Source organism: Xenopus laevis, chromosome 1S, assembly GCF_017654675.1.
Source record: "Xenopus laevis strain J_2021 chromosome 1S, Xenopus_laevis_v10.1, whole genome shotgun sequence".
NCBI classification, from domain to species: domain Eukaryota; kingdom Metazoa; phylum Chordata; class Amphibia; order Anura; family Pipidae; genus Xenopus; species Xenopus laevis.
The window spans coordinates 141,889,099-141,913,630 of record NC_054372.1 but is presented as its reverse complement, the minus strand read 5'-3'; the positions used below and the strand labels follow the sequence as shown (position 1 = coordinate 141,913,630).

The 24,532-nt window shown below is 38.9% G+C and overlaps 1 protein-coding gene across 5 annotated transcripts in view; it reads left to right on the top strand.

The window, feature by feature from the left end:
* The window catches only part of med15.S (mediator complex subunit 15 S homeolog), a 29,522-nt gene extending 5,730 nt beyond the window's left edge, over window positions 1–23,792 (top strand). The window contains exons 2-18 of one of the 5 annotated variants that reach the window (XM_018244100.2): window positions 230–317; window positions 2,143–2,194; window positions 3,646–3,675; window positions 3,757–3,969; window positions 6,461–6,870; window positions 7,807–8,070; window positions 8,202–8,621; window positions 13,134–13,250; window positions 14,183–14,316; window positions 14,418–14,545; window positions 14,643–14,777; window positions 14,860–14,923; window positions 15,508–15,574; window positions 17,960–18,120; window positions 19,243–19,409; window positions 21,325–21,423; window positions 23,289–23,792. In XM_018244100.2, coding sequence (XP_018099589.1) covers window positions 230–317; window positions 2,143–2,194; window positions 3,646–3,675; window positions 3,757–3,969; window positions 6,461–6,870; window positions 7,807–8,070; window positions 8,202–8,621; window positions 13,134–13,250; window positions 14,183–14,316; window positions 14,418–14,545; window positions 14,643–14,777; window positions 14,860–14,923; window positions 15,508–15,574; window positions 17,960–18,120; window positions 19,243–19,409; window positions 21,325–21,423; window positions 23,289–23,425 — 2,686 coding nt within the window. In that variant the 3' untranslated portion in view covers window positions 23,426–23,792. Of the gene's footprint in view, window positions 1–229; window positions 318–2,142; window positions 2,195–3,645; window positions 3,676–3,756; window positions 3,970–6,460; window positions 6,871–7,806; window positions 8,071–8,198; window positions 8,622–13,133; window positions 13,251–14,182; window positions 14,317–14,417; window positions 14,546–14,642; window positions 14,778–14,859; window positions 14,924–15,507; window positions 15,575–17,959; window positions 18,121–19,242; window positions 19,410–21,241; window positions 21,424–23,288 lie in introns of those variants that run through there. The other 4 variants (XM_018244099.2, XM_018244101.2, XM_041580294.1 and 1 more) reach the window with 4 other exon arrangements.
* Window positions 23,793–24,532: the final 740 nt, after the last annotated feature.

Genomic DNA, 24,532 nt, shown 5'->3' with positions numbered 1-24,532 from the left:
GCTTCAGGTTTTATTACTTTCAGTGCTGATTTCTGTTTTTTGAGTACAGAGTCAGAATGTGTTACCATGCGGTGCATGCATTGAAGCGCGTACCAAATACATTGTAAGAAAAGGTGTTGTGGACACAGAGTGTATGTGCCCCAAGAAAGCTGTTTCCCCAGATTCACATTTCTATCATATTGAAATTAACTGAAAACTCATTACATAATCATGCTGTTGTGTTTTCCAGAGATGAAGCAATGAGGAAAGCAGGTGTTGCTCACACCAAGTCAAGCAAGGAAATGGAGAGCCACGTGTTTTTGAAAGCAAAGACCCGCGTAAGTGTCACAGTGATAGTGGGGCATAGGGCAGCCATTCAAGGGCAAAAAAGGGCATATTAAAGGGGTGGTTCACCTTTACATTAACTTTTAGTATGTTATAGAATGGCCAATTCTAAGCAACTTTTCATTTGGTCTTCATTTTTATATTTGTTATAGTTTTTTTTAATTATTTACTTTCTATTGGTATTACTACTTTTTATTACTCATTTTTCTATTCAGGCTCTCTTCTATTCATAGACCAGTCAATCCATCAATGCATGGTTGCTAGGGTAAATTGGACATTAGCAACAGATAGCTGACATTGCAAATTTGAGAGTTGCTGAATAAAAAAAACGTAATAACTCACAAAACACAAATAAAAAATGAAAAACAGTTGCAGGTTGTCTCAGAATATAACTCTCTACAACATACTAAGTATAACATATGAACAAACCCTTTAATGTAGCAGATAACAGACAAGCTATGTAGAATATATTATCTAGTAGAAATAAGTTTAAAACAACTGGACCGTGTGAGTTTTTTTTTTTTTAAACATTTCACCACACTGAGTGCTGAATATTTAAAGTCCATTTGCTTTAAATTAATTCTAGATACTCTATATTTTGAGCCTGTATGAAATCTTTATAAACATGTAGAATACAGTGGTTTTCCACACAGGAAGATAAACAGGTCAAATAGAATTCATAGCAATCTACAGGACTATAGGATGAAGAACTTTGATATAAAACAGAATATTTGTTGTCAAGAAATAGATCTTTAAAGGAATAGTTCAGTGTGAAAATAAAAACTGTGTAAATAGATAGGCTGAGCAAAATAAAAAATGTTTCTAATATAGTTAGTTAGCCAAAAATGTAATATATGAAGGCTGGAGTGAACAGATGTCTAATAAAACAGCCAGAATCCAACTTCCTGCTTTTCAGCTCTATAACTCTGAGTTAGTCAGCGACTTGAAGGGGAGCCACATGGTACATTTCTGTTCAGTGAGTTTGTAGTTGATTCTCAGTATTCAGCTCAGATTCAAAAGCAACAGATATGACCCATGTGGCCCCCCTCAAGTCTCTAATTGGTCACTGCCTGGTAGCCAGGGTAACCAGTCAGTGTAAACCAAGAGAGCTGAAAAGCAGGAAGTAGTGTTCTGACTGACTTGTTATACATCAAATCACTCCAGCCTTTAGACATTGCATTTTTGCCTAACTAAATATATTAGAAACATTTTTTATTTTGCACAGCCTATCTATTTACCCAGTTTTTATTTTTACACTGAACAATTCCTTTAAGAGCAATGACAGATGGTGATGTGGGGATTTCAGGCAATTACCAGTGCCTGCCTCATTTAAATGTTTTATATGCAGCCATTCAGAGGAATTCGAAGGGGCAGGTATATTTGGGTTCACCCGTGGGAGAGATTTGCCATAAAAAAAACCAAAACAAAAAAAAACCTATTTTCAAAAAAAAAAAAACTATTTTCACATTTTGCCATTTCTGGTCCTTTATTTCAATGCAATATATTTGAAGTAAACTTATTAAATATAAAGCAATTTCTGGTCTTAATATAAGCATGTCAGTAATATGTGCAATTTAACCTATCATATATAGGAATATATTGTGGAAGTAATCCACTTATAATACACAAGAGTCATGAATTTCCTATAAATGTATCTTTATAAATAATGCTTCAGTTACTACAAGTCACTGTTAGACATGTATTAAAGCTATTGACCTGTGACGCTGTGCCTTTATAAAATAATACATTGGGTATATTTTACATATTTAAACATGTTCTATTGTACTTTTAGGTGACATTTCTTTTTTCTGATTTCAGGAGGAATACCTTTCTTTGGTTGCTCGTCTCATCATTCATTTCCGAGACATCTGTGAGTCTCTAAATACATAACTTTTTTATTTTATTGCTGAGAACAGACTAATCCACCTGTATAGTTACGTAAATAACAGAAGGATCAGTTCAGTGGTTGTCAGTATATGCTTATGGCAGATAATGGTGAGTCCGGGTGCACATGCCCCAGATTTTCAGCAAGAAGGAGTTTGCATAGGTGTACATCATTGCACACTTAAAGGGGTTGTTCACCTTTAAATTAACTTTTAGTATGATGTGAAGAGTGATAAGCCGAGACAATTTGCAAATGGTTTTTCATTTTTTATTATTTGTGGTGTTTGAGTTATTTAATTCAGCAGCTCTCTAGTTTGCAATTTCAGCCATCTGTTTGCTAGAGTCCAAACTACCTTAGCAATCATGCATTGAATAAAAGACTGGAATATGAAAAGCAAAGGCCTGAATAGAAAGATGAGTAATCAAAAGTAGCAATAACAATACATTTGCAGGCTTACAGAGAATTTAGATGGGTCAGTGACCCCCATTTGAAAGCTGAAAAGAGTCAGAGGAAGGAGGCAAATGATTAAAAAACTATAGAAAATAAATAATGAAGACCAATTGGGAAGTTGCTTAGAATTGGTCATTCTATATCATACTAAAAGTTAACTCAAAGGGAACCTGTCACCCAGACATAAAACGCTGTATAATAAAAGTCCTTTTCAATTTAAACATGAAATCCAAATTCTTTTTTTATTAAAGAATCCATAGCTGCTGCAAAGTCATTTAAAAATCTCAGCTGTCAATCAAAAATTGCCTGCCCCTCCTCTATGACTTAGGCATTGAGGCAGGGCAGGCTATTGCTTTCACTTTCCATTCAGCACTTACTTCAGTCACTTCACTCCCTGCATTCCCCCTCTCGCTTTACCATATATTTGTGTAACCAGTTCATGAGGATGGACATCAGGTCCCCCATTCTGAGGCACAAACAAGATTCTGAGGTAATTCAAGTCTTGCCTTAATAACAGTGTCCACAAAATGACTCCTGCCTGCTTGCTATAATTATCAGTTCCCAAACCGATGGAAACAGGATTCATATAATTTATATAGTGTAATTAAAGTTTATTTTGCTTGACTAACGTGATAAAATAGGATTTGGAATACATTTTTTGGGTGACAGGTCCCCTTTAAAGGTGAACTACGCCTTTAACCACCCGTGTTTAAGTGTCCTTTGCTGACATGAAGCATGTAAGACTTTTTCTTTTATATATATAATAGTGTAAAAATAAATCCAAATTCATTTAAATCATAATTTATGGCTTTTCGTTTCAACTATTTGGTCAGAATTGGTGCCAGCCTGCAATGATATATACTCCCATGCACCTGTATAGTTAGTTTTTGGGTGGTAATCGGTTTATTATTGTACCATGAAACAAATGAAGAATTATATTGCTATGTTTCATTTGAGTGGTCTGTTCTCTTTTCTTTCCTCTGCAGTTAACAAGAAGAACCAGACGGCTGCTTCTGGTAAGGATGTTATGCAAATTTTTGTGGCACCTTTTTTCAGAAAGTGAAGGATTTCGATTCTAACAGTTGTATTTTCAACAGATCCCATGAATGCTCTTCAGAATTTAACAGGCAACGCTGTAGTTGGTGGGCAAGGAATGGGCATGGGTGTCCGTCCTCAAGGAGCTCAGATGGGAGCCATGGGAGGGATGACACAGATAGCGCAGCAAATGAACCTGCCTGGACAGTCACAGCCTGGTGCATCAGGAATGGCACCACATGGAATAACTGGTGTAGCTGCAGGGAACCAAGCCAGTAAGTTAGCATTATATTATTGTTTGTTTGTTTACATGCAGGGCTGTGGAGTTGGTATATTAATCCTTCTACTCCGACGCCTCATTTTATGATACCTCTGACTCAGAATCCTCTGTTTTTAAAGGAACAGTAACCAAAACTAAAACTGTATCAAAAAAAATTAAAATATAATGTACTGTTGATCTGCACTGGTAACTAGCGTGTTTGCTTCAGAAAGACTACTATAGTTTATGTAAACAAGCTACTATGTAGCAATAGGGGCAGCCATTCAAGCTGGAAAAAAGGCACAGGTTGCACAGCACAGTTAAAGTGGAGGTTCACCTTCAGTTTAACTTTTAGTATGTTATAGAATAGCAAATTCTAAGCAACTTTTCAATTGGTCTTCATTATTTATGTTTTATAGTTTTTGAATTATGTGCCTTCTTCTGACACTTTCCAGCTTTCAAATGCTATGTAAGGCTGCAAATGTATTGTTATTGCTACTTTTTATTACTCATCTTTCTATTCAGGCCTCTCCTATTCCTATTCCAGTCTCTTATTCAAATCAATGCTTGGTTGTAGGGTAATTTTGACCCTAGCAACCAGACAGCTGAAACTGCAAACTGGGGAGCTGCTGAATACTGCTTGCTGCAATATCCTTTTCCATATCAATTTAGCTTGCCTTATAGCTTCTTTGCATGATTTATTGGCCTCCTTGTACCTTATAAATGATTCGGCTGTACCAGCTAACTTGAAAGCCTTAAAAGCACCTCAAAACCAACACTTCTATTGAAAAAGGTTTTGCTTTGCAACAACGTTCCTTGCTTACAAGTTGAATATACTGACAAGTATATTTATTTAGCAGCATTTTAAAGACTTCCCATTTTTGTTCTGTGTTTAACCCTGTGAAAAGCATTTCCCACTTAATATGTTGCAGAGATGCCCTCATACTGTCAAAGTTTGCACGTCTGAAATTTAGTGTTTTAGTTACTCCCTTATAGAATTGCTTCTGCAACAGAATCTCAAAGGAGACCATGTTATGATCACTATTCCCTAAATGCTCACCCACACAAATGTTAGAGATGAGTTCAGTATTATTAGTTATTACAAGGTCCAAAAGTGAGTTATTCCTAGTAGGTTCTTGAACGAGCTGGAATAAAAATTTGTCATTCAGCATGTTTACAAACCTACTAGCTTTTTCTGACTTAGCAACCCCATTACCCCAGTCAATGTCTGGATAATTGAAGTCACTCATAGCAACAACATGACCCAGCTGTGAAGCCGCTTGTATCTGCAAGAGTAGCTGGGCTTCATACTCGTCACTTATACGAGGTGGTTTATAGCATACACCAATGATAATTCTTTTTGTAACCTTTTGCCCAGTCAAAATCTCTACCCAGAGGGATTCTACACCCTCACCAGTGCCAGCTATGGTTATTTCTTTAGTGCATGGCTTTAATTCAGGCTTTACATACAAACACACTCCTCCGCCCTTTTTTATCCCTCTGTCCCTCCTAAAAATGGTGTAACCATTTAAATTCACAGTCCAGTCACATGTTTCATCCCACCAGGTCTCAGTGATACCAATTATATCATAATTTTTAGAGCATGCAATTAATTCTAGGTCTCCCATTTTACCTGACAAACTCCGTGCATTTGCCAGCATACAGCGGAGGTTACTACTTTTACTTTTGAAATTTGCATTACTTAGTGGAGAATTATATGTTAAGTTAGCATTATTCTGCTATTATCAGCCCAGTGCTCTAGGAACCCAAACCCTTCCATCCATCACCAAGACTTGAGCCACGCATTTAGGTCCCTAAGCTAACGCTGTCTTCCTAAACTTGCTTGTGGCACAGGCAAAATTTCAGAAAAAATGACATTGGAAGACCTTTCCCTGATATTAGAGCCTAGATGCCTGAAATCACTTTTTAAGGTCTTCCATCTACCATTTATTTTGTCATTAGTACCGATATGCACTAAGACAGTTGGGTCATACCCAGCCCCACCCAATAATTTGACTACCCGATCAACCACATGCCGAACCCTGGCACCAGGTAGACAGCAAAACGACAGCTTACCCTATCCACTTTCCTAATAATTGAGTCCCCTACAACCACAATCTGCTTAATGTTGATTGAAAGAAGTTAAGTGCACAACACCTAACACTTAAAATGTTTTGCAAGTGAGTAATAGACCCATGAGTATACTTGCTTTTTCTGTTCTTGTAATGGATTTGCATTTGCATACAGGCTGTCAATGACAATATAATATAGTGTTGCCCTGCACTGGTAAAACTAGTGTATTTGCTTCAGAATGGTATAAGAAGGATCTTTGGAGGCCCTTAGCTTTATCCTTAACCCACTGACTTTCAGCCCAAATATTCATTTCCTCAACTAGTATTTTTTAACATAGATTAAAATGTTTATCTGTTATATAAGTGAACTTTTATTTTAATTATCGCTAGGTTGTAATGGTGTATATTTTAATGTTGCTTGCTTTGTTTTCATAGCTCAGTTACAGCTGCAGCAAATGGCACAACACCAGCAACAGCAATTTCAGCAACAGCAGCACCAGGCAGCTCTACAGCATCAACAACAGCATCAACAACAGCAGTTCCAAGTGGCACAGCAGCAGCAATTTCAAGTGGCAGCTGTTGCTGCAGCACAGCAGCAGCAACAGCAGCAGCAGCAGCAACAACAGCAGCAGCAGGTGCAACAGCAACAACAGCAACAACAGCAGCAGCAGGTGCAACAACAACAGCAGCAGCAGGTGCAACAACAACAGCAGCAGCAGGTGCAACAACAGCAGCAGCAGCAGGTGCAACAGCAGCAGGTGCAACAGCAACAACAGATGCAGGCAGCGGCACAGCAGCAACACATACTGAAATTTCAACTACAGCAGCAGCAGAATCAGCAGCAGGTGGTTGCCACAAATGTATTACTTCAGTGGTAACTTTAAAGGTCCTTAAAGGACAAGGAAAGTGGAATAAATCTTCATTGATAGGCATGCCTCCATTTGTGTGATCAGAAAAGCTATACTAGAAAAAAACCCGCTGAGTATTAGAATAGAGATTACCATGATTCCATGCTCATGCAGCAAAGACCAAGACCAGCGAATCTGCTTTGTTGTTTTAACTGGAAGGCAGCTCATGCGCATTTAAAACTACTTGTGCACCGTTATTGTAGCAAGTTGTAACAGTGCACAAGATTTTTAGAAGTGCTCGCGCCCAGAGGGAGGAATAGTTTTGGCACATGCGCAGTTAGTTCGCCGGTACCAGCTTTATTGCGTCACTAAAAAGAAAATGTTGGTGATGAGAACAGAGAAATATTGATACCTTCCAGAGGGCACTGAACGAGACAGGAGCGGTTTTCAGAAAAACTATTTTAGTGATCAGGTACACATTGGGGTCTCTATTGTATAAAGGGATGTAGATTAAAAGACTAGGGATGCACCGAATCCACTATTTTGGATTTGGTTAAACCACCGAACCCTTCTCGAAAGGTTCAGCCGATTACTGAATCAAATCCGAATCCTAATTTGCATATGCAAATTAGGGGTGGGAAGGGGAAAATATTTTTTACTTTCATGTTTTATGACAAAAAGTCACGCTATTTCCCACCCCACCCCTAATTTGCATATACAAATTCGGATTCGGTTCGGCCTGGTAGGATGATTCAGCCAAATCCGAATCCTGCTAAAAAAGGCCGAATCCTGCCTGAATCCCGAACCGAATCCTGGATTCGGTGCATTCCTATAAAAGACTTTCCTTGTCATTTAACAGGACAGAGCTGTTAGATTTCTTGTGTTTGAGTTCATGAGGGGAACATATTTACAGTATGTGTTATTTCTTTTCAGCAATTACAACAGCAGCAACAGCTCCAGAGAATGGCACATCTACAGATGCAACAAATGCAGCAGCAGCAGCAGCAGCAGCAGCAACAGCAGCCACCACCTCCACAAGTAATGCAGTTGCAACAAATGCAACAGGTGGCACAAAGTCAGCAGCAGCAGCTGCTCTCCACGCAGCCACAGGCACCATCTCTTGTTGCCCAAGGACAGATTCCTTCCCAAGTTATGCCTGTAACACTAACACCTCAGCAGCAGTTAAAGTTATTGCAGGTATCGTTTTTTTGCAAAATTTCTAGTTTGATCTGTATGCTATGCAAAACTGAATGTTTGATTTTTGGGTTCTAATTGTTTTTCCACCTGCCATTAAATGAAATTAAATGTCTTTCATTGATATTTAGCAGGTAAGAGTACAGCAACATCAGGCACAGCAGCAAGCTCAACAGCAGGCACAGCAGCAAGCTCAACAGCAGCAAGCTCAACAGCAGCAAGCTCAACAGCAGCAAGCTCAACAGCAGCAAGCTCAACAGCAGCAAGCACAACAGCAGCAAGCTCAACAGCAGCAAGCTCAACAGCAGCAAGCTCAACAGCAGCAGGCACAACAGCAGGCACAACAGCAGGCTCAGCAGGCAGCTCAGAAGCACCAAGCTGCTCAGCAGCACCAAGCGGCTCAGCAGCACCAAGCGGCTCAGCAGCACCAAGCGGCTAAGCAGCACCAAGCGGCTCAGCAGCAAGCTCAGCAAGCAGCCCAGCAGGCACAACAGCAGGCGCAACAGCAGGCAGCTCAGCAGCAAGCAGCTCAAGCCCACTTGGCAGCTGGGCAGGTAAGCACCTAAGGCAACTGGGTGATGTACTTCCTGTGCATGAAGTGATTCTTAAAGGAACAGTTCAATGTGAAAATAAAAACGGTGTAAATAGATAGGCTGTGCAAAATAAAAAATGTTTCTAATATAGTTAGTTAGCCAAAAATGTAATATACAAAGGCTGGAGTGAACAGATGTCTAATAAAACAGCCAGAATCCGACTTCCTGCTTTTCAGCTCTATAACTCTGAGTTAGTCAGCGACTTGAAGGGGGGCCACATGGTACATTTCTGTTCAGTGAGTTTGTAATTGATTCTCAGCATTCAGCTCAGATTCAAAAGCAACAGAAATGACCCATGTGGCCCCCCCTCAAGTCTCTGATTGGTTACTGCCTGGTAGCCAGGGTAACCAGTCAGTGTAAACCAAGAGAGCTGAAAAGCAGGAAGTAGTGTTCTGACTGACATGTTATACATCAAATCACTCCAGCCTTTATAAATTACATTTTTTGCTAACTAACTATATTAGAAACATTTTTTATTTTGCACAGCCTATCTATGTACCCAGTTTTTATTTTTACACTGAACAATTCCTTTAACCATATTGTAACAAATAAAAAAACAAATACAAAAAGTATTGTAGAAGTGATACCTATATTGGCTAACAATAAAAAAAATACATTGCAAGCTTTCGGAGCACCAAGGCAATTCCGAATACACAAAAAGTCTACAACATTCTGGACCACTATTCGTGTGCTTCATCCAATGTGGTATACATGATTACATGTACTAGGTGCTCTACAGGAGGCATATACATTAGTGAAACAGGACAAAAATTGCACACAAGGATGAACCATCACAGACATAAAATCAACACCAAATCATGTGATACACCAGTGGGGCAACATTTCTGCAATCAAAATCACAGTCTTCAGGACACGCAGGTCTTAAAACTGCTTAAACTTTAAAACTGAACGGGAAGGGAAGATTTATGAATTCAAATGTATGGAGTTATTAACCACATTAAGACAGGGCCTTAATTTAGGGTCAGGTTTCATGTCACACTATGTGACCTGACTGAATCCAGACTCCTGGACTATTTACAACCCACCCTAGTTCATTGTATTATCTCTACATTTGATCTCTATCTTTCTGTAACTTCCTAATTTATTGCCCATGAATACCTTTCACTGATCTAACAGAATATATGCTGTGCCTTTCTAGCTTTCATATTTTGCCTGACGAAGGAACCTTGGTGCTCCGAAAGCTTGCAATGTATTTTTTTTATTGTTAGCCAATATAGGGTTCACTTCTACAATACTTTTTGTATTTGTTTTTTTATTTGTTATTTTTGCTACTGGCTAACAAGGTACCACAGTTTTTGTTTTGTGCTTAACCATATTGAAAACCCAAAACATTAATGCAGTATTGCAGGTTTTCGACAGTGTTAAGGGACAGACCTACCTAGGTATAAGTGAAGTTTGGAGCTTCCAATAACATACAAAGTTTTGTTAATTTTGGATGTTTGATGCCCCAACAACGACATTACCCTCCTAAAGTTTGTCTGCATTTTCCTGATGGCTGCCATTCCTGGTTAAGCTTAATTCATGTTATTTTAGTGTCTTGGACATGCAAGGAGAGAACAGGGAGGTTGTTTATTTAGAATGTGATTTCCTAGTCCTACATATAGAGACAACGGAAATCTCACCAACTTTAATGCTTGGTCCTGTGTGGTGGGAAAAATGATACACTAGCTGGCCTTTAGCAGAGTCCTTTGTGGTAGCATTCATTGTTCGGAGGATTCAAGTCAACAGTCTGAATAGGTAAATGTATAAATGCACCACCATGTGTTTTTGTTTTACTTAAAGTAGTTATGCTTTTATGCCAGGTTACAATGGAAAGGCAGGACATCAATCTACAGTTTAATATTACTGTGTGCTATATTATGCGCGTTTCCATGTTCTAATGGTGTCTTGATTTGATTGTGATAATGTTAACCAATTCTAGCTTTTTAGCACACAATATTTTGCTCATTTTTGGTCATCCAACAAAATGTACGGGATGACTTGAGGCATCATGATTTGTGTTATACTGTTTGTTACTGGGTTATACTGAAAACACAGCTTATATTAAGCAGAATGTATCTTTTAGACAGAAGAACACATCCCTGCCCTCGTTGGTTCCTATTAGATCTTTCCCTGATTTAACAAGCATGGCTATATCGGGGGTAATCTACGGCCGAACAATCAGATTACGATGTGCAATGGGCTCCGGCTGGATCGGTCGGGTCAAAATCAAACCTGACCGATCGACCAAACGACCGATCTCCGCCGGGCGAAAGCTGTCAGCACTCTCCGCACACGATCCGAAAATCGTACGAATTGACGATTCGCACGATTTTCGGATCGTGTGTGGAGAGTGCCGACAGCTTTCGTCTGGCGGAGATTGGTCGATTGGTCAGGTTTGATTTTTGATCTGTGTGTCTATGGCCAGCTTAAACTCTGATAATACTGTTTCTCTTTTCCCTTTTTGTTCTGGACTGGATATTTGAATGATTTCTCACAGCATTAGTGGACTTAATGTTATTTTAAACACAAAAGTTATTTTGTTAATCCTAAAGTATATCTTTCTTCTAAACATGCCGAATGAATATCGAAAGTCTATTGCTCTCCCTAATTGTGCTAATTCTTTTTAACTCTATAACCCATGACTGACTTGTATCAGCAGTTCAGCAAAAGAAGTAGTGTTTGGAGCACAGGAGCAATACTCGTGTACTGTTATCGGTCATCTGTTTATTCAAACTTGAGAAAGTATCATACGTAAATAAAGGGGAAGTTAACGCATTCTCGAAAGTGAAATAGTAGCTTGCTCTATTTATATTTTTTTTTTTAGCATTCATTCAGAGCCTTCTTGCTAAACAGGTATTCCTGGTTTGTGTATTTTGCGTGGGTTAAATGACTCTCTGTAGCAGCAGAAAGATAAACATAAATCAGGTTATTTTCTTTTATTTTCATTGTATTTCTCCTATAAGCCTTGTATGTATTACCATTTCCTAAGTGTACACATAGGAACTGTGAATGGTAATATGTTTAGTGCTTATGTGAAAGCTTTACTCCTCTTTCCACTGCTACAGGGAGTTAACCTGTGAGTTTCAGAGAACAATGCAGAGACCTAACTAGAAGGCCATGTAAGAATATTAGCTTTAGCTGGTGGCTGTGGAGATCAGGAGGGCATACTTAGATTCACATGATCTGTATCAATCTAATAAAAATGAAATTGGGCTAGTGCTAGCTCATAGCCTAGATTAAAAATGTTTCTTGTGTAATTCTGAGCACTTGAGACTGTACTTGCTGACTACCTTATGTCACCTCCAAGTGTGTTTATTTCTTCTATACAGGTATGGGACCTGTTATCCAGAATGCTCTGGACCTGGGGTTTTCCGGATAACAGATCTTTCCATAATTTCAATCTTCATACCCTAAGTCTATTTAGAAAATCATGTAAATATTAAATTAAACCCAATAGGCTGGCTCTGCTTCCAATAAGGATTAATTATATCTTAGTTGGGATCAAGTACAAGGTACTGTTTTATTATTACAGAGAAAAAGGAAATCATTTTTAATCATTTTGAAAAATTTGTACTATTTGATTATAATGGAGTGTATCGGAGACAGCCTTTCTGTAGTTTGGAGCTTTCTGGATAACGGGCTTCCGGATAATGGATTCCATGCCTGTACTATATTGAAAATGGAATTAACGACAGAATCAATGGATGTCTAATATAACAGAGCAGAACACTACTTCCTGCTTTTCAGCTCTCCTGGTTTCCACTGATTGGTTACCAGGCAGTAACCAATCAGAGACTTGAGGGAGGGGCACATGGGTCATATCTGTTGCGTTTGAATCTGAGCTGAATGCTGAGGATCAATTGCAAACTCGCTGATATGTCCCATGTGGCCCCCCTTAAAGTCACTGACTAAATCAGTGTTAGAGAGCTGAAAAACAGTTCTGTTCTGTTTTATGTTAGATATCCAGTCACTCCAGCCTTTATACATTACATTTTTGCCTAACTAACTATATTAGAAACATTTTTTATTTTGCCCAACCTATCTATTTACCCAACTGAACTGTTCCTTTAATACTACTTGATACTGCCTATATGAGACTGCAACTAGGCACTGGATGATTCGGGACTTCTTCTGAACTCTTTTCAATTCCAAGTCCAGTATTACTGGGCCCAGTCTGCAAATCACAGCCTTGGAGTATTAATCTTTTTTCCCATTGTTGGGCGAGAGATGTATTGATGGGGTGCCATAGAAAGTGTAAACTCAGTAGGTAATTCTTAGTGAAGCACATATGGCCCTGGCTTGCTTGATGGTTGTTTGCTGTGGCCCTTTAGCTTGGGGTGCTGTTCAATCCTGTGTCATATAGATTGTAGGGTGCCCTTTATCCTTGCTAATTTGGCCTTCATGCATCCTTTCCTACGTGCCGCTGGCACTGCATTGCTTGATTTACATTTATCCCTCTGTACTCTGAAGATGATCTCCACACCTATGCCTCGAGGTGGGATGCCAGTAAGACCACGCTTCCCGCCATCCACTGTTCCTGCCAATCCTACAAGCTCCGTCCCTTTGGGAGAACAGCAGATCCCACAGGTATTGACTAACTTTTAGGTCCCAATGTTGCTTCTGGTCCAGGTGGCTAGCCACAATTTCTCAATCCTGAGTGCATACACATTTCTGTGAGGGGGTTGTCAGTTATGCCCCTGTGGTCCTTCCAGGAATTTATTGTCTGAATTGTATTAACACCTTCATCTCTGGCAGTTATTAACAAAAGTGTGTACTTTAGAGTGTCATGCAACAAGTCTGGGTTTAGCTTCTCTGCTTTGTGCGTTGCATTATTGTATTTATCTGGATAACCTCTCCATGCTACTACATAGTACCTGCTTTAGTTATCTTTTTCCCGCTAATCGCTCTTTTATATGTGAGTTTGCTTCAATATAAGCAAGATCAGCACCACAATCAATAGGAAGGGCAAACACACGATGTTCTCCATATTACTCTGAGAATCTTATACTTTAGGTCCTTCTTTACTGGGTTCCAGTATTTCTCTTCTCGCTGCTCATCATACCAACCATTTGTTGGAAATCCTTTTTATCTGCTGCTAGAATCTAGCAGGGTGTTTTTCTACTCTCAGGTCCTGCACAGTATTTTCAGATAACTTCTATACAAGGCAATGGTTTTCATTTTTTGCTAGCACTGGAACATTCATGCTGTTAAACTAACAAAACACGGTTGCTTTTCCTAGAAATCCAAGACGCACACGAGAATTGATTTATTGCACAAATGATGTAACTATTGTGCTTGTGCAAATGGATTCTTATTTTGTTTCTCTTGTGTAGATGCTTCACAGAAGAGGACACTAACTCCCACTAACAATTCTTTAGCAGGTCCAAAGTGTGTTTAAGGACAGGTTTCCCAGCTCTAAGATTTGATCTTGCTGAGTTTAGTTTTCTCTCGTCGTAGAAGTATTTTTTTCCCCCATACGCAGGTGTCTTCTTGCTTACCAACTTCAATTTACATTTTAGGTCAATCAGAACAGCATTCCTGTAATGTCCTCACCATCCCCTGTACAGGCGCAAACGACACAGTCCATGCCTCCTCCTCCACAACCATCCCCTCAGCCATCTCAACCAATTTCACAACCTAATTCTAATGTCAGGTAAGTCTGTTTTGTTTGGATCCACTTAACTGCCTCTTTTTCTTAACAAAGATGATCGCTTCTTTGAGGTACAGTTCCTCATATTTATATCTGTTTTTCAGTTCTGGTCCAGCTCCATCTCCCAGTAGCTTCATGCCTAGTCCATCTCCTCAACCTTCCCAGAGTCCAGCATCAGTACGCACCCCTCAGAACTTCAGTGTTCCATCACCAGGACCCCTTAATACTCCAGGTAAGAAAAACAAGAGGCCGTCAGTAACTGGTATACATTTATGCCCCACTCTTTAAATAATACCTATAATGGTACACATTTTAACACATTGTTATAGGAAACCCAAATTCTGTTATGAGTCCTGCAAGTAACAACCAATCAGAGGAACAGCAGTATCTGGATAAACTGAAGCAGCTTTCCAAGTACATAGAACCACTGAGACGAATGATCAATAAAATTGATAAAAATGAAGGTGAGTGCATTTAACCTACAGATAAACGGGGGTATTTGTATTACCGTACTATGGCTTAGTTGAAATTTTACTTTTATGTCAGAGAGAAAGAAAGATTTAAGTAAGATGAAGAGTCTCCTGGATATACTGACAGATCCAAACAAGAGGTAAGTTGTTTATTGTGCATGACTGAATTCTCCCTTACTCCTTTTAAATAGTAGGTTGAGTTAGAGTCCTGCACTGGTCCATTTTTTGGAACCCATACCTGCAACCTGCAATCCGGACCCGCAACCCGCATTCTTACCCACTTGGACCAACTACCCGACCCACAAGTACCTTATCCGCAACCCGCTGACCATCAAGAATCAGGAAGTACTGTCATTGTAAACCGGAAGTGACGTCATCTGAAGTAGACGCGATCAGAAAAAAGGAGTAAATATCGCTATTGAGAAGACCCACGGTCTGACCAGCAGAACCGCTTCTATACCCGCACCCGGAACTTTTACCTGCAACCCGCAGGGTACTGCAGGTTTTTGGGTGTAACCCGCGGGTACCCGACCCGCTGCAGGACTCTAGATTGAGTAGGGCCCCTTTATATCCTAAACTGATGAGTTTTAGAATATAATGTTTGTATATAACCCTCTGTTGTACCGCACTGCAAAATATGCTGACACTTTATAAATATGTGTTCACAATAATTTCTGTACTTCAGCAATCTTCCCTAAGACTCACTGGCGCTCATTTCTTATAGGTGCCCCCTGAAAACTTTGCAGAAGTGTGAAATTGCCCTGGAGAAGCTTAAAAATGACATGGCTGTGGTAAAAATATACATGTGTTTATATGTGTTGCTAAAAGAAGAATGAATTGATTAGTATGGAAAAGCCTGAGAAAATTATTCTCACCATGCACATATTTCACATAGGAAGAATTTATCTTGCATGAGTTGAGATTATCTGACCATTTTACTGTGGTGATCTCCTGAAGGGCCGCTATATGTGTATTTGCTGTAAAGAACCGAGATTTTAGCAACCAATATATTTCATTGCCCAGTTGTTATATAAAGCATAACATGTGATACAGTTGAGTTCAGAATAATAGCAGTCCGACATCACTAACCTGATCAATCACTGGTTTTGGTAGAACTTATATTTCTACATTGCAAATAATTTACTAGTAGGTGTAGTAGAGTAATTGGAAACCAACAGAGCCAACATTCATGACATGCATGCTGCTGATTCTGAGTAACTGAATCATTAATTGAGGCTTGTTCCAAATAATAATAATATCTTCTTCCATGTAATAGCAGTGTGACGTTCAATTATTGAGCTCATTCATTCTGTGAAAAAACAGTTGTCAATTACGGCAAATGTTGTGCATGCTGGTTATAGTGCATTTCTCTCTGAAAATCTGAGTAAAATGGGTCGTTCCAGACATTGTTCAGATGAACAGGGTAGAGAGGGGAAAACAAGTAAGAAAGTGCAGAAGCTAAAATGATCTCAAATGCTTTAAAATGGCAACCAAAAAGACGTGAAACCTGAAAGACTTGAAAGAAAATGGAAAACTACCATTCAAATGGATAGAAGAATTGCCAAAATGGCAAAGCCAATCATCAGCTCCAAGAAGAACAAAGAAGGTCTAAAGTTACCTGTGATACTGTTACAATTAGAAGACGTCTATGTGAAGCCGCTATCAGCATGAAGCCCCCGCAAAGTCCCATTGTTGAAAAAAAGATGTGCTGAAGAGGTTAAAATTTGCCAAAGAACACATTGACTGGCCTGAAGCAAAATGGCGAAACATTTTGTGGACTGATGAAAGCAAGATTGTTCTTTTTGGGTCTAGGGGCTGCAGACAGTTTGTCAGACGACCCCCAAACACTGAATTCAAGTCACAGTACAATGTGAAGACAGCGAAGCATGGTGGCACAAGCATCATGATATGGGAATGTTTCGCATACTATGATTTTGGGCCTATTTATCTCATACCAGGGATCATGGATCAGTTTCAATACATCAAAATACTTGAAGAGGTCATGTTGCCTGATGCTGAAGAGGAAATGCCCTTGAAATGGATGTTTCAGCAAGACAACGACCCCAAACACACCAGTAAATGAGCAACATCTTGGTTACAGGCCAACAAGATTGATGTTATCAGGCCCAGACTGGCAATCTGTGGGTTCTGGCAAATGTCAGGGGGGCTGCTATAAGATGCCATAGAAAGTCAGTATTTAGTGGGCTGATGGAGGCTGTTTGGGCCTCTATGTGGGCTGATTGGGCCTCTGTGTACCTGAAATGCCAGGGCCTATTTTAATTCTCAGTCCGGACCTGTATGTTATTGAGTGACCAGCCCAATCCCCAGACCTTAATCCAACAGAAAATTTGTGGGATTACATCAAAAATGGGGCAAAACCAAGAAATGCAGAAGAATTGTGGAATGTAACAAGTGCCAGAAGTTGGTGGACTCCATGTTACACAGATGTGCAGCAGTTCTCAGAAACACTGATTATACAACTAAATATTGGTTCAGTCATTCAAAGGAAAGTCTTGAAACATTTTTCAGTTTATACAGTGAATGAGTTTGTAAAGAAGAATGCAGACACTGGAACAGCCTAATATTCCCTTTTCTTCACTTTCTGTAAAGGAATAAGACAAACATGATACATTTTTCTTCATGATTTGGAATAGATTGTGCAGTGCTCCCAATGTATTTGTGTGTATGGAAATAAAAGCTATTTTAAGGATTTTGAGCTTTATTTACTTTTTAAACACATTGCTATTATTCTGAACACAACTGTATATGTTTGCCTTTCATGTAATACTGGATATGACTGCTGTTTTTCTCAGAATCTTTCAAGGCAGACCTGATGTATAGAGGAATCCTGGGAAGTATACATGCACACCCTTTAATGGCAATAAAGATACATTGCTGCCTGCAGTAAAGAGATTTGTGACTAGTGCTGTTTAACTGGATTCAGTGGGACAGATGCCATCCTCTTAAAGATTGTATTTTGCCAATAAGCACCACATATGTCCTTTGTACTTCATTTTAATGTATCTTGAATGGAACTATATGGAACAGGTGGGCAGCACTATATTAAACAATACATTTGTGTTAATAGGAAAATAGATAAATCTTATTTAAGGAGGTTAAATGAACGTTGCTTGCTTGAAGTACTGTTTAATATATGCTCAATATAATTTCCGCAGCCAACACCTCCCCCACCAACAGTCCCATCCACAAAACAACAGTACCTGTGCCAACCTCTGCTGGATGCTGTCCTGGCAAACATCCGCTCGCCTGTTTTCAACCACTCTCTGTACCGAACCTTTATGCCTGCTATGACTGCAATTCATGGGCAGCCTATTACGTGAGTTATTAAAGGGGAAGTAAAGTGTAAAATAGAATAAGGCTAGAAATGCTGTATTTTGTATAGTAACCATGAACTTACTGCACCACAAGCCTAATAAAACAATTGATTTATGCTTTCAAAGTTGGCCACAAGGAGTCACCATCTTGTAACTTTGTTAAACATCTTTGCAAGAACAAGACTGTGCACATGCTCAGTGTGGTCTGGGCTGCACACGTCAAATAATATCTGCCAGAAGCCTATACAGCAAGACTGATTGATAATCAGAATAGGCATCTAATGTGGATTTTATAGTTGTAGTATTGTTTCATACAAACTTTTTCCAATTCTGCAGAACCAGTGGCTGCAGCAAAATAATCCTTCAAATAGAATCCCGGTTTATCTGTTTAAATCTGGATCCATGATCTTTGTCCCTGTAGTTGGAGTTGGAAACAGTAAAGGGGATGTAAAGGCAAAAATAAAATCCAATACAAATCTCTACACATTCGCCGACTGCTCTACAGGGAAACAAACAAAGCTGCTTGAGTTTTGCATGGCTGGGATGAGCTCTTCCTGCTGCTCATAAGTATGATTGTTTTTCCTGCAGAGCAGTTAGGGACCATCTGACAATTCCTGTCCACAGTAGTAAAGGGGGAGAATTTCACTGCATACAGTCAGGTTTCTTATAAAAACGGTACACATTTTTTGGAGATGGGTTTCTTTTTCATTAACGAAGGTAAAAATGGGATTTTATTTTTTTTTTGCCTTTACATGCCCTTTAATGCTCCATCTGCTAACTGTACAGTCATGAACATTGTAGTTGTAAAGTAATGAATCTATGGTGGCAAAGTTGCTACTGTGCTTTAAAATGAAGGAGATGTAAAAGACTTCCTCTGTTCTCAGGACATGGAGTGACTGTTCTGCATATACAGACTGAGGCGCAGTCCTCTGCTTATTCTCAGCATCTGACCTGCTAAAAGTACCTTTACCAGTATATATATTGGAGATCCTCCCTCCGTATACTAAGCAATAGCTTTTGATATAAATAAAATGCCTATTTGAGGGAATTATATAGAAGAAGAGACACTTCCCCTTATCAAAATGCATTTATGTGGTTATACTTTGTTCTATTCATCTCATCAGGTCTCAGCTGGTAGTGCCAAGGAAGAGAAAGTTTGAAGAAGATGAGAGGCAGGGTATTCCAAATGTGCTTCAGGGTGAAGTCGCCAAACTGCACTCAAAATTCCTGGTGAATCTGGACCCATCTCACTGCAGTAATAATGGCACCGTCTACCTTATATGCAAAATAGGTGAGTCATGAAGACCTGATACCGTAAATTCTAAAAATTACATTAATTCTGGGGTAAGTACTACTCGGCCATGTCCTCCGCTTGTTAATGTGTTCAGTAGATACAATATTGTGCTATGTAACTTTTAGGGGCAGATTTCTAAAGGGTCGAATAGTAAATTCGAATTTTCGAATTGTTTTTTGGTGTCAGAATTCACACTTTAGAATTTGAATCCCCCAATGCGAATATGTTAATTGCCTTCCTGACATGAGGGTTTTTTAGGAGGGATTTTTAGTCGAATTAGATTCAAATTTTCAGGTCGGGGCTATTCAATTAAATATTAGACATTCAAATGTTTTCTTTTTTCCTATTTTTGATCTTGGTAATCCTGTGCATTAATCCCAGGGGCATCAAAATGATAAGATAATACCTGGCCTTCATATTAATGCAGATTTATCTTTGTATCTAAGAACATGCAGGAGATAAGATACTGTTTTTTTGTATATAAAACTATACACATTTGGTATTGGGGTGCTCTGTTGACATGGACAATTGACATTGCACATAATATAAATGTTTAAAAAATCAGAATTAGAAAGCTTTAGGTTGCCCCCCCCCCCCTCTCTCTCCAGAGAGATTGAAGTTTAAACTTTTTGGGTTTTTTTGTGAAAACTGAAAAAGTTGTTAATTCTGGTTTACCTGAACTAGAAAAAAAGTTTCCTCTGGAGAAACATTGCAAACTGTCCTTTAACCATTTGCTAAAAATGCCCCAGAGATTTGCCGCTAAAGTTCACTATTACTAAAACTCCTAAAAAACAACCTAACTCCCAACCACAAATTATCTATTACAATTTATAACAAATTAATCTATCAAAAATCTGATGGAAAAAAGTCCATGCGGGAAAAGTCTTGACTACTCGAACCATGCAAATTTTTAGAATTGTCACCTGAAAACTCTTAATTATTTGGGTTATCAAACAGAAACCATGAATTTTTCGAACTATTGAACTAAAACCAGTGTCAAACAGCCTAAAACATTTGAACATCATAAAGGCAAAAAACATCTTCTAATTGTAAAAGGGACTATCTGCCATTGACATAACTATTGACGACAGGTTTTAGCTGGAATATAATAAATCTTGAAATATTTTAGGGTTTTTTCCCCTTTAAAACTTGACCTGATAAATTCAAGGTTTAACAAATAAACCTCTTAGAGGTTCTCCTAGCCCTGTACTTGCCTTGGCAAATGTAATAGGCATTCTGTTAAGATGAAATAAGCAGTCACTAGTTATTAAAGGAACAGTTCAGTGCAAAATAAAAAAAATGTTTCTATTATAGTTACTTAGACAAAAATTTAATGTATAAAGGCTGAAGTGAGTGGATGTCTATCATAATAGCCAGAACACTACTTCCTGCTTTGCAGCTCTCTAACTCTAAGTTAGTCAGTGACTTGAAGGGGGGCCACATGGTACATTTCTGTAGTGAGTTTGCAATTGATCCTCAGCATTCAGATCAGATTCAAAAGCAACAGATATGACCCATGTGGCCCCGCCACAAGTCGCTGATTGGTTACTGCCTGGTAACCAATCAGTGGAAACCAAGAGAGCTGAAAAGCAGGAAGTGGTGTTCTGGCTATTATGTTAGACATCAAGTCACTCCAGCCTTTATACATTACATTTTTGTCTAATTAATTATATTACAAATCTGGCATTTAACCCTAGAATGTAAGGCATATTGCTTTTTTACAGTGGTGAGAAGAATGACTGTAGAGCTTGCCAGTGTCTGTAGATTTTTTTTTTCAGGTGTCTACATTTGTTTGCATGCTGAAAAAGTATAATATTTGTATTTTAAAGATCCAGATTCTATCCAGAAAAACAAATGCGACTGTGTGATGTGTTTCAAAATGATAAACCTGCCCTTAAAAATGTATTACCAGATGATAAGAACCTCCCGAGTGTTCCCCCTTTGCAGCTGAGCGTTCCTGCTGAATATCCAGATCAAAGTCCTCTGTGGATGGACAACCCACGCCAATATGGTAACTATTAGGCACATAGTGTTTCAGGATCTCTGATCCTCTACTCTGAAACCACAACAGCATGTCATGACCTTCACTATCTTACTTTGTATTGCATGTTGCATGTTGTTAGATCTGGGCTACTGCAGGCAACAAATCTCCCAGAAACACTTTCCAATGAATAATATTACAATTGGCAACGGTAAAACCTAGTACTCAGTGATCGAATTGTGGGAAAATTGAGAAAAAAAACAAACTTCTGGCGATCGTGATGATATTCAATGGAAAGTCTTTTTTTGGGGGCCTGCGGTAGTGAAGATTTTAACACAGACAAATTTCCCAGTGTGCCATCACCCTAAAGGTTAGTCATTTTATAACTGCCTTGTTCACCTTTGAGTTAACTTTTATTACGGTATGATGTAGAGAGTGATATTCTGAGACAATTTGCATATGGTTTTCATTTTTTATTATTTGTGTTTTTTGAGTTATTTTGCTTTTTATTCAGCAGCTCTCCAGTTTGCAATTTTAGCATGCTGGTTGCTAGAATACAATTTACCCTGGCAACCATGCATTGATATGAATAAGTGACTGGAACATGAATAGGAGAGGCCTGAATAGAAAGAGGAGCAATATCTTATATTAATAACTTTGTAGTCTTATAGAGTATTTGTTATTAGATGGGGTCAGTGACCCGTATGAATGCTGGAAAGAGTCAGGTGAAATAGGCAAATAATAAAACTATAAAAAATAATGTAGACCAATTTCAAAGTTGCTTAAAATTGGTCATTTTATAAAATACTGAAAGCTAACTTAAAGGAACAGTTCAGTTTGAAAATAAAAACTGTGTAAATAAATAGGCTGTGCAAAATAAAAAATGTTTCTAATATAGTTAGTTAGCCAAAAATGTAATATACAAAGGCTGGAGTGAACAGATGTCTAATAAAATAGCCAGAATCCAACTTCCTGCTTTTCAGCTCTATAACTCTGAGTTAGTCAGTGACTTGAAGGGGGGCCACATGGTACATTTCTGTTCAGTGAGTTTGTAATTGATCCTCAGCATTCAGCTCAGATTCAAAAGCAACAGAAATGACCCATGTGGCCCCCCTCAAGTCTCTGATTGGTCACTGCCTGGTAGCCAGGGTAACCAGTCAGAGTAAGCCAAGAGAGCTGTAAAGCAGGAAGTAGTGTCCTGACTGACTTGTTATACATCAAATCACTCCAGCCTTTATACATTACATTTTTGGCTAACTAACTATATTAGAACATTTTTTATTTTGCACAGCCTATTTCCCCAGTTTTTATTTTTACACTGAACAATTCCTTTAAAGGGGTTGTTTACCTTCAAACACTGTTTTCAGTTCAGTTGGTTTCAGATAGTTCACCAGAAATAAAGACTTTTTCCAATTACTTTCTATTTGTGACTATTTCTCTAATTTTTTTTACCTTCTAAAGCAGCTCGGGGGGGGGGTCGCCGACTCTTTAAAGGAAAACTATACTCCCAAAATGAACACTTAAGCAACAGATAGTTCATATCATATTAAGTGGCATATTAAAGAATCTGACCAAACTGGAATATATATTTAAGTAAATATTGCCCTTTTACATCTCTTGCCTTGAGCCACCATTTTGTGATGGTCTGTGTGCTGCCTCAGAGATCACCTGACCAAAAATACTACAACTCTAACTGTAATTGATACAATAGTTGCTAATATTCCACAGATACTGTGGCTCATCAACTAATCAATTAAATGTAGCAAATTGTAACAGTTCAGATGCTCCTGGATCATGGAGATGGAAAGTAATTGATGAAGTCTTTGTTTGTGGACCATAACTGTATCACTTCTCCATCGTATGATCTGCTAAATGTTCATATTTGTTTTGTACAGAAGCAAATCCCTTCTTGCAATCTGTATATCGTTACATGACATCCAAACTCCTGCAGCTTCCAGACAAGCACTCGCTCACAGCACTGCTGAACACTTGGGCCCAGAGTATCAGACAAGCCTGTCTTTCTGCCGCATAGAGTCCAGTCCAATAATAACAACAAATATCTGTGCCTCTTTATTCTACTTCTCTGTGGACACTGCATTCGTTTCCTGCTTATCAAGGATATCGAGCTAAGCTAATGACTAGCAGGAAAAATTGCTGAATATTCATAGTAACGTGCACAGCATTCTGTATCACGTTCTGGGACAAGTTGCAGCAAATGGTTTAACGTTGTATAATGCCCTATAGTTTTGTATGCAACAGTATGCCTTTGTTCACATGAGCATTGGCATGTGCTCTGTTAATAAGTAAATTTGTAATGCTATCAAACTGATTTTTGATGGATTTTTATATGGATTTCAGTTGTCTTTGGTTGTTCTAATAAAAGAGCGTTTTTCTGGGAAGTGTCTGAATCGTCCTCTGTTTGGAAGGAAGTTGGTTAATTGCAAAGAATTGGGATAGCAGAGCATGTGCTGGCAGCTGCACATATTTATTCTCCAGTGTGGTTTATTTTAGCTGCAAATGAACAGCTCTTTAAAGCCACACAGCATTAATGCAGAATGCTCGGAAAACGACTTCTCTGAACAGCTAGCACTTTCTTCTGTCTGACGGCCAAATTGCTCACCAGAGAGTGTCGGAGTGAAGGGAATATAACAGTCTGCATAATGCTTTCGGAGAGCCAGCTTGTGAGTAAAAGGGAAGGGAACAGAGTTAATTTACAATTCAACAAGTGTCTAAGTAAATGTTAAACTCTGATCATGCTACGAGCAACAGCACTGACATCTAGAAATTTCCTGCTTGAATAATATAGGGTTAAGGGGAGAGCAGGGAACCTGAGTATGGGTGCAAATGTTTATTTTGCTGTACTTGTGAATCTGTACAGACCATGATAATATGTCTCCGCTAGCAGGGACCAGGTCACCACCCCTTAGACTCAAAGTTTCATTGCAAAGTTATGGATTCTGTAACTTCAAGTGGGTGGTGCACAGATTCTCTGGATTGTAGATTGACTTCAAGTCCCAGAAGCCACCTCTTTACAATGGAATATGGTGAGAGATTGGTTGCATGACACAAGGCCTTAAGCTGGCCATAGACGCAAAGATCAAATCGTACAAATCATCGAATGATCGGACTTCCCCATCTC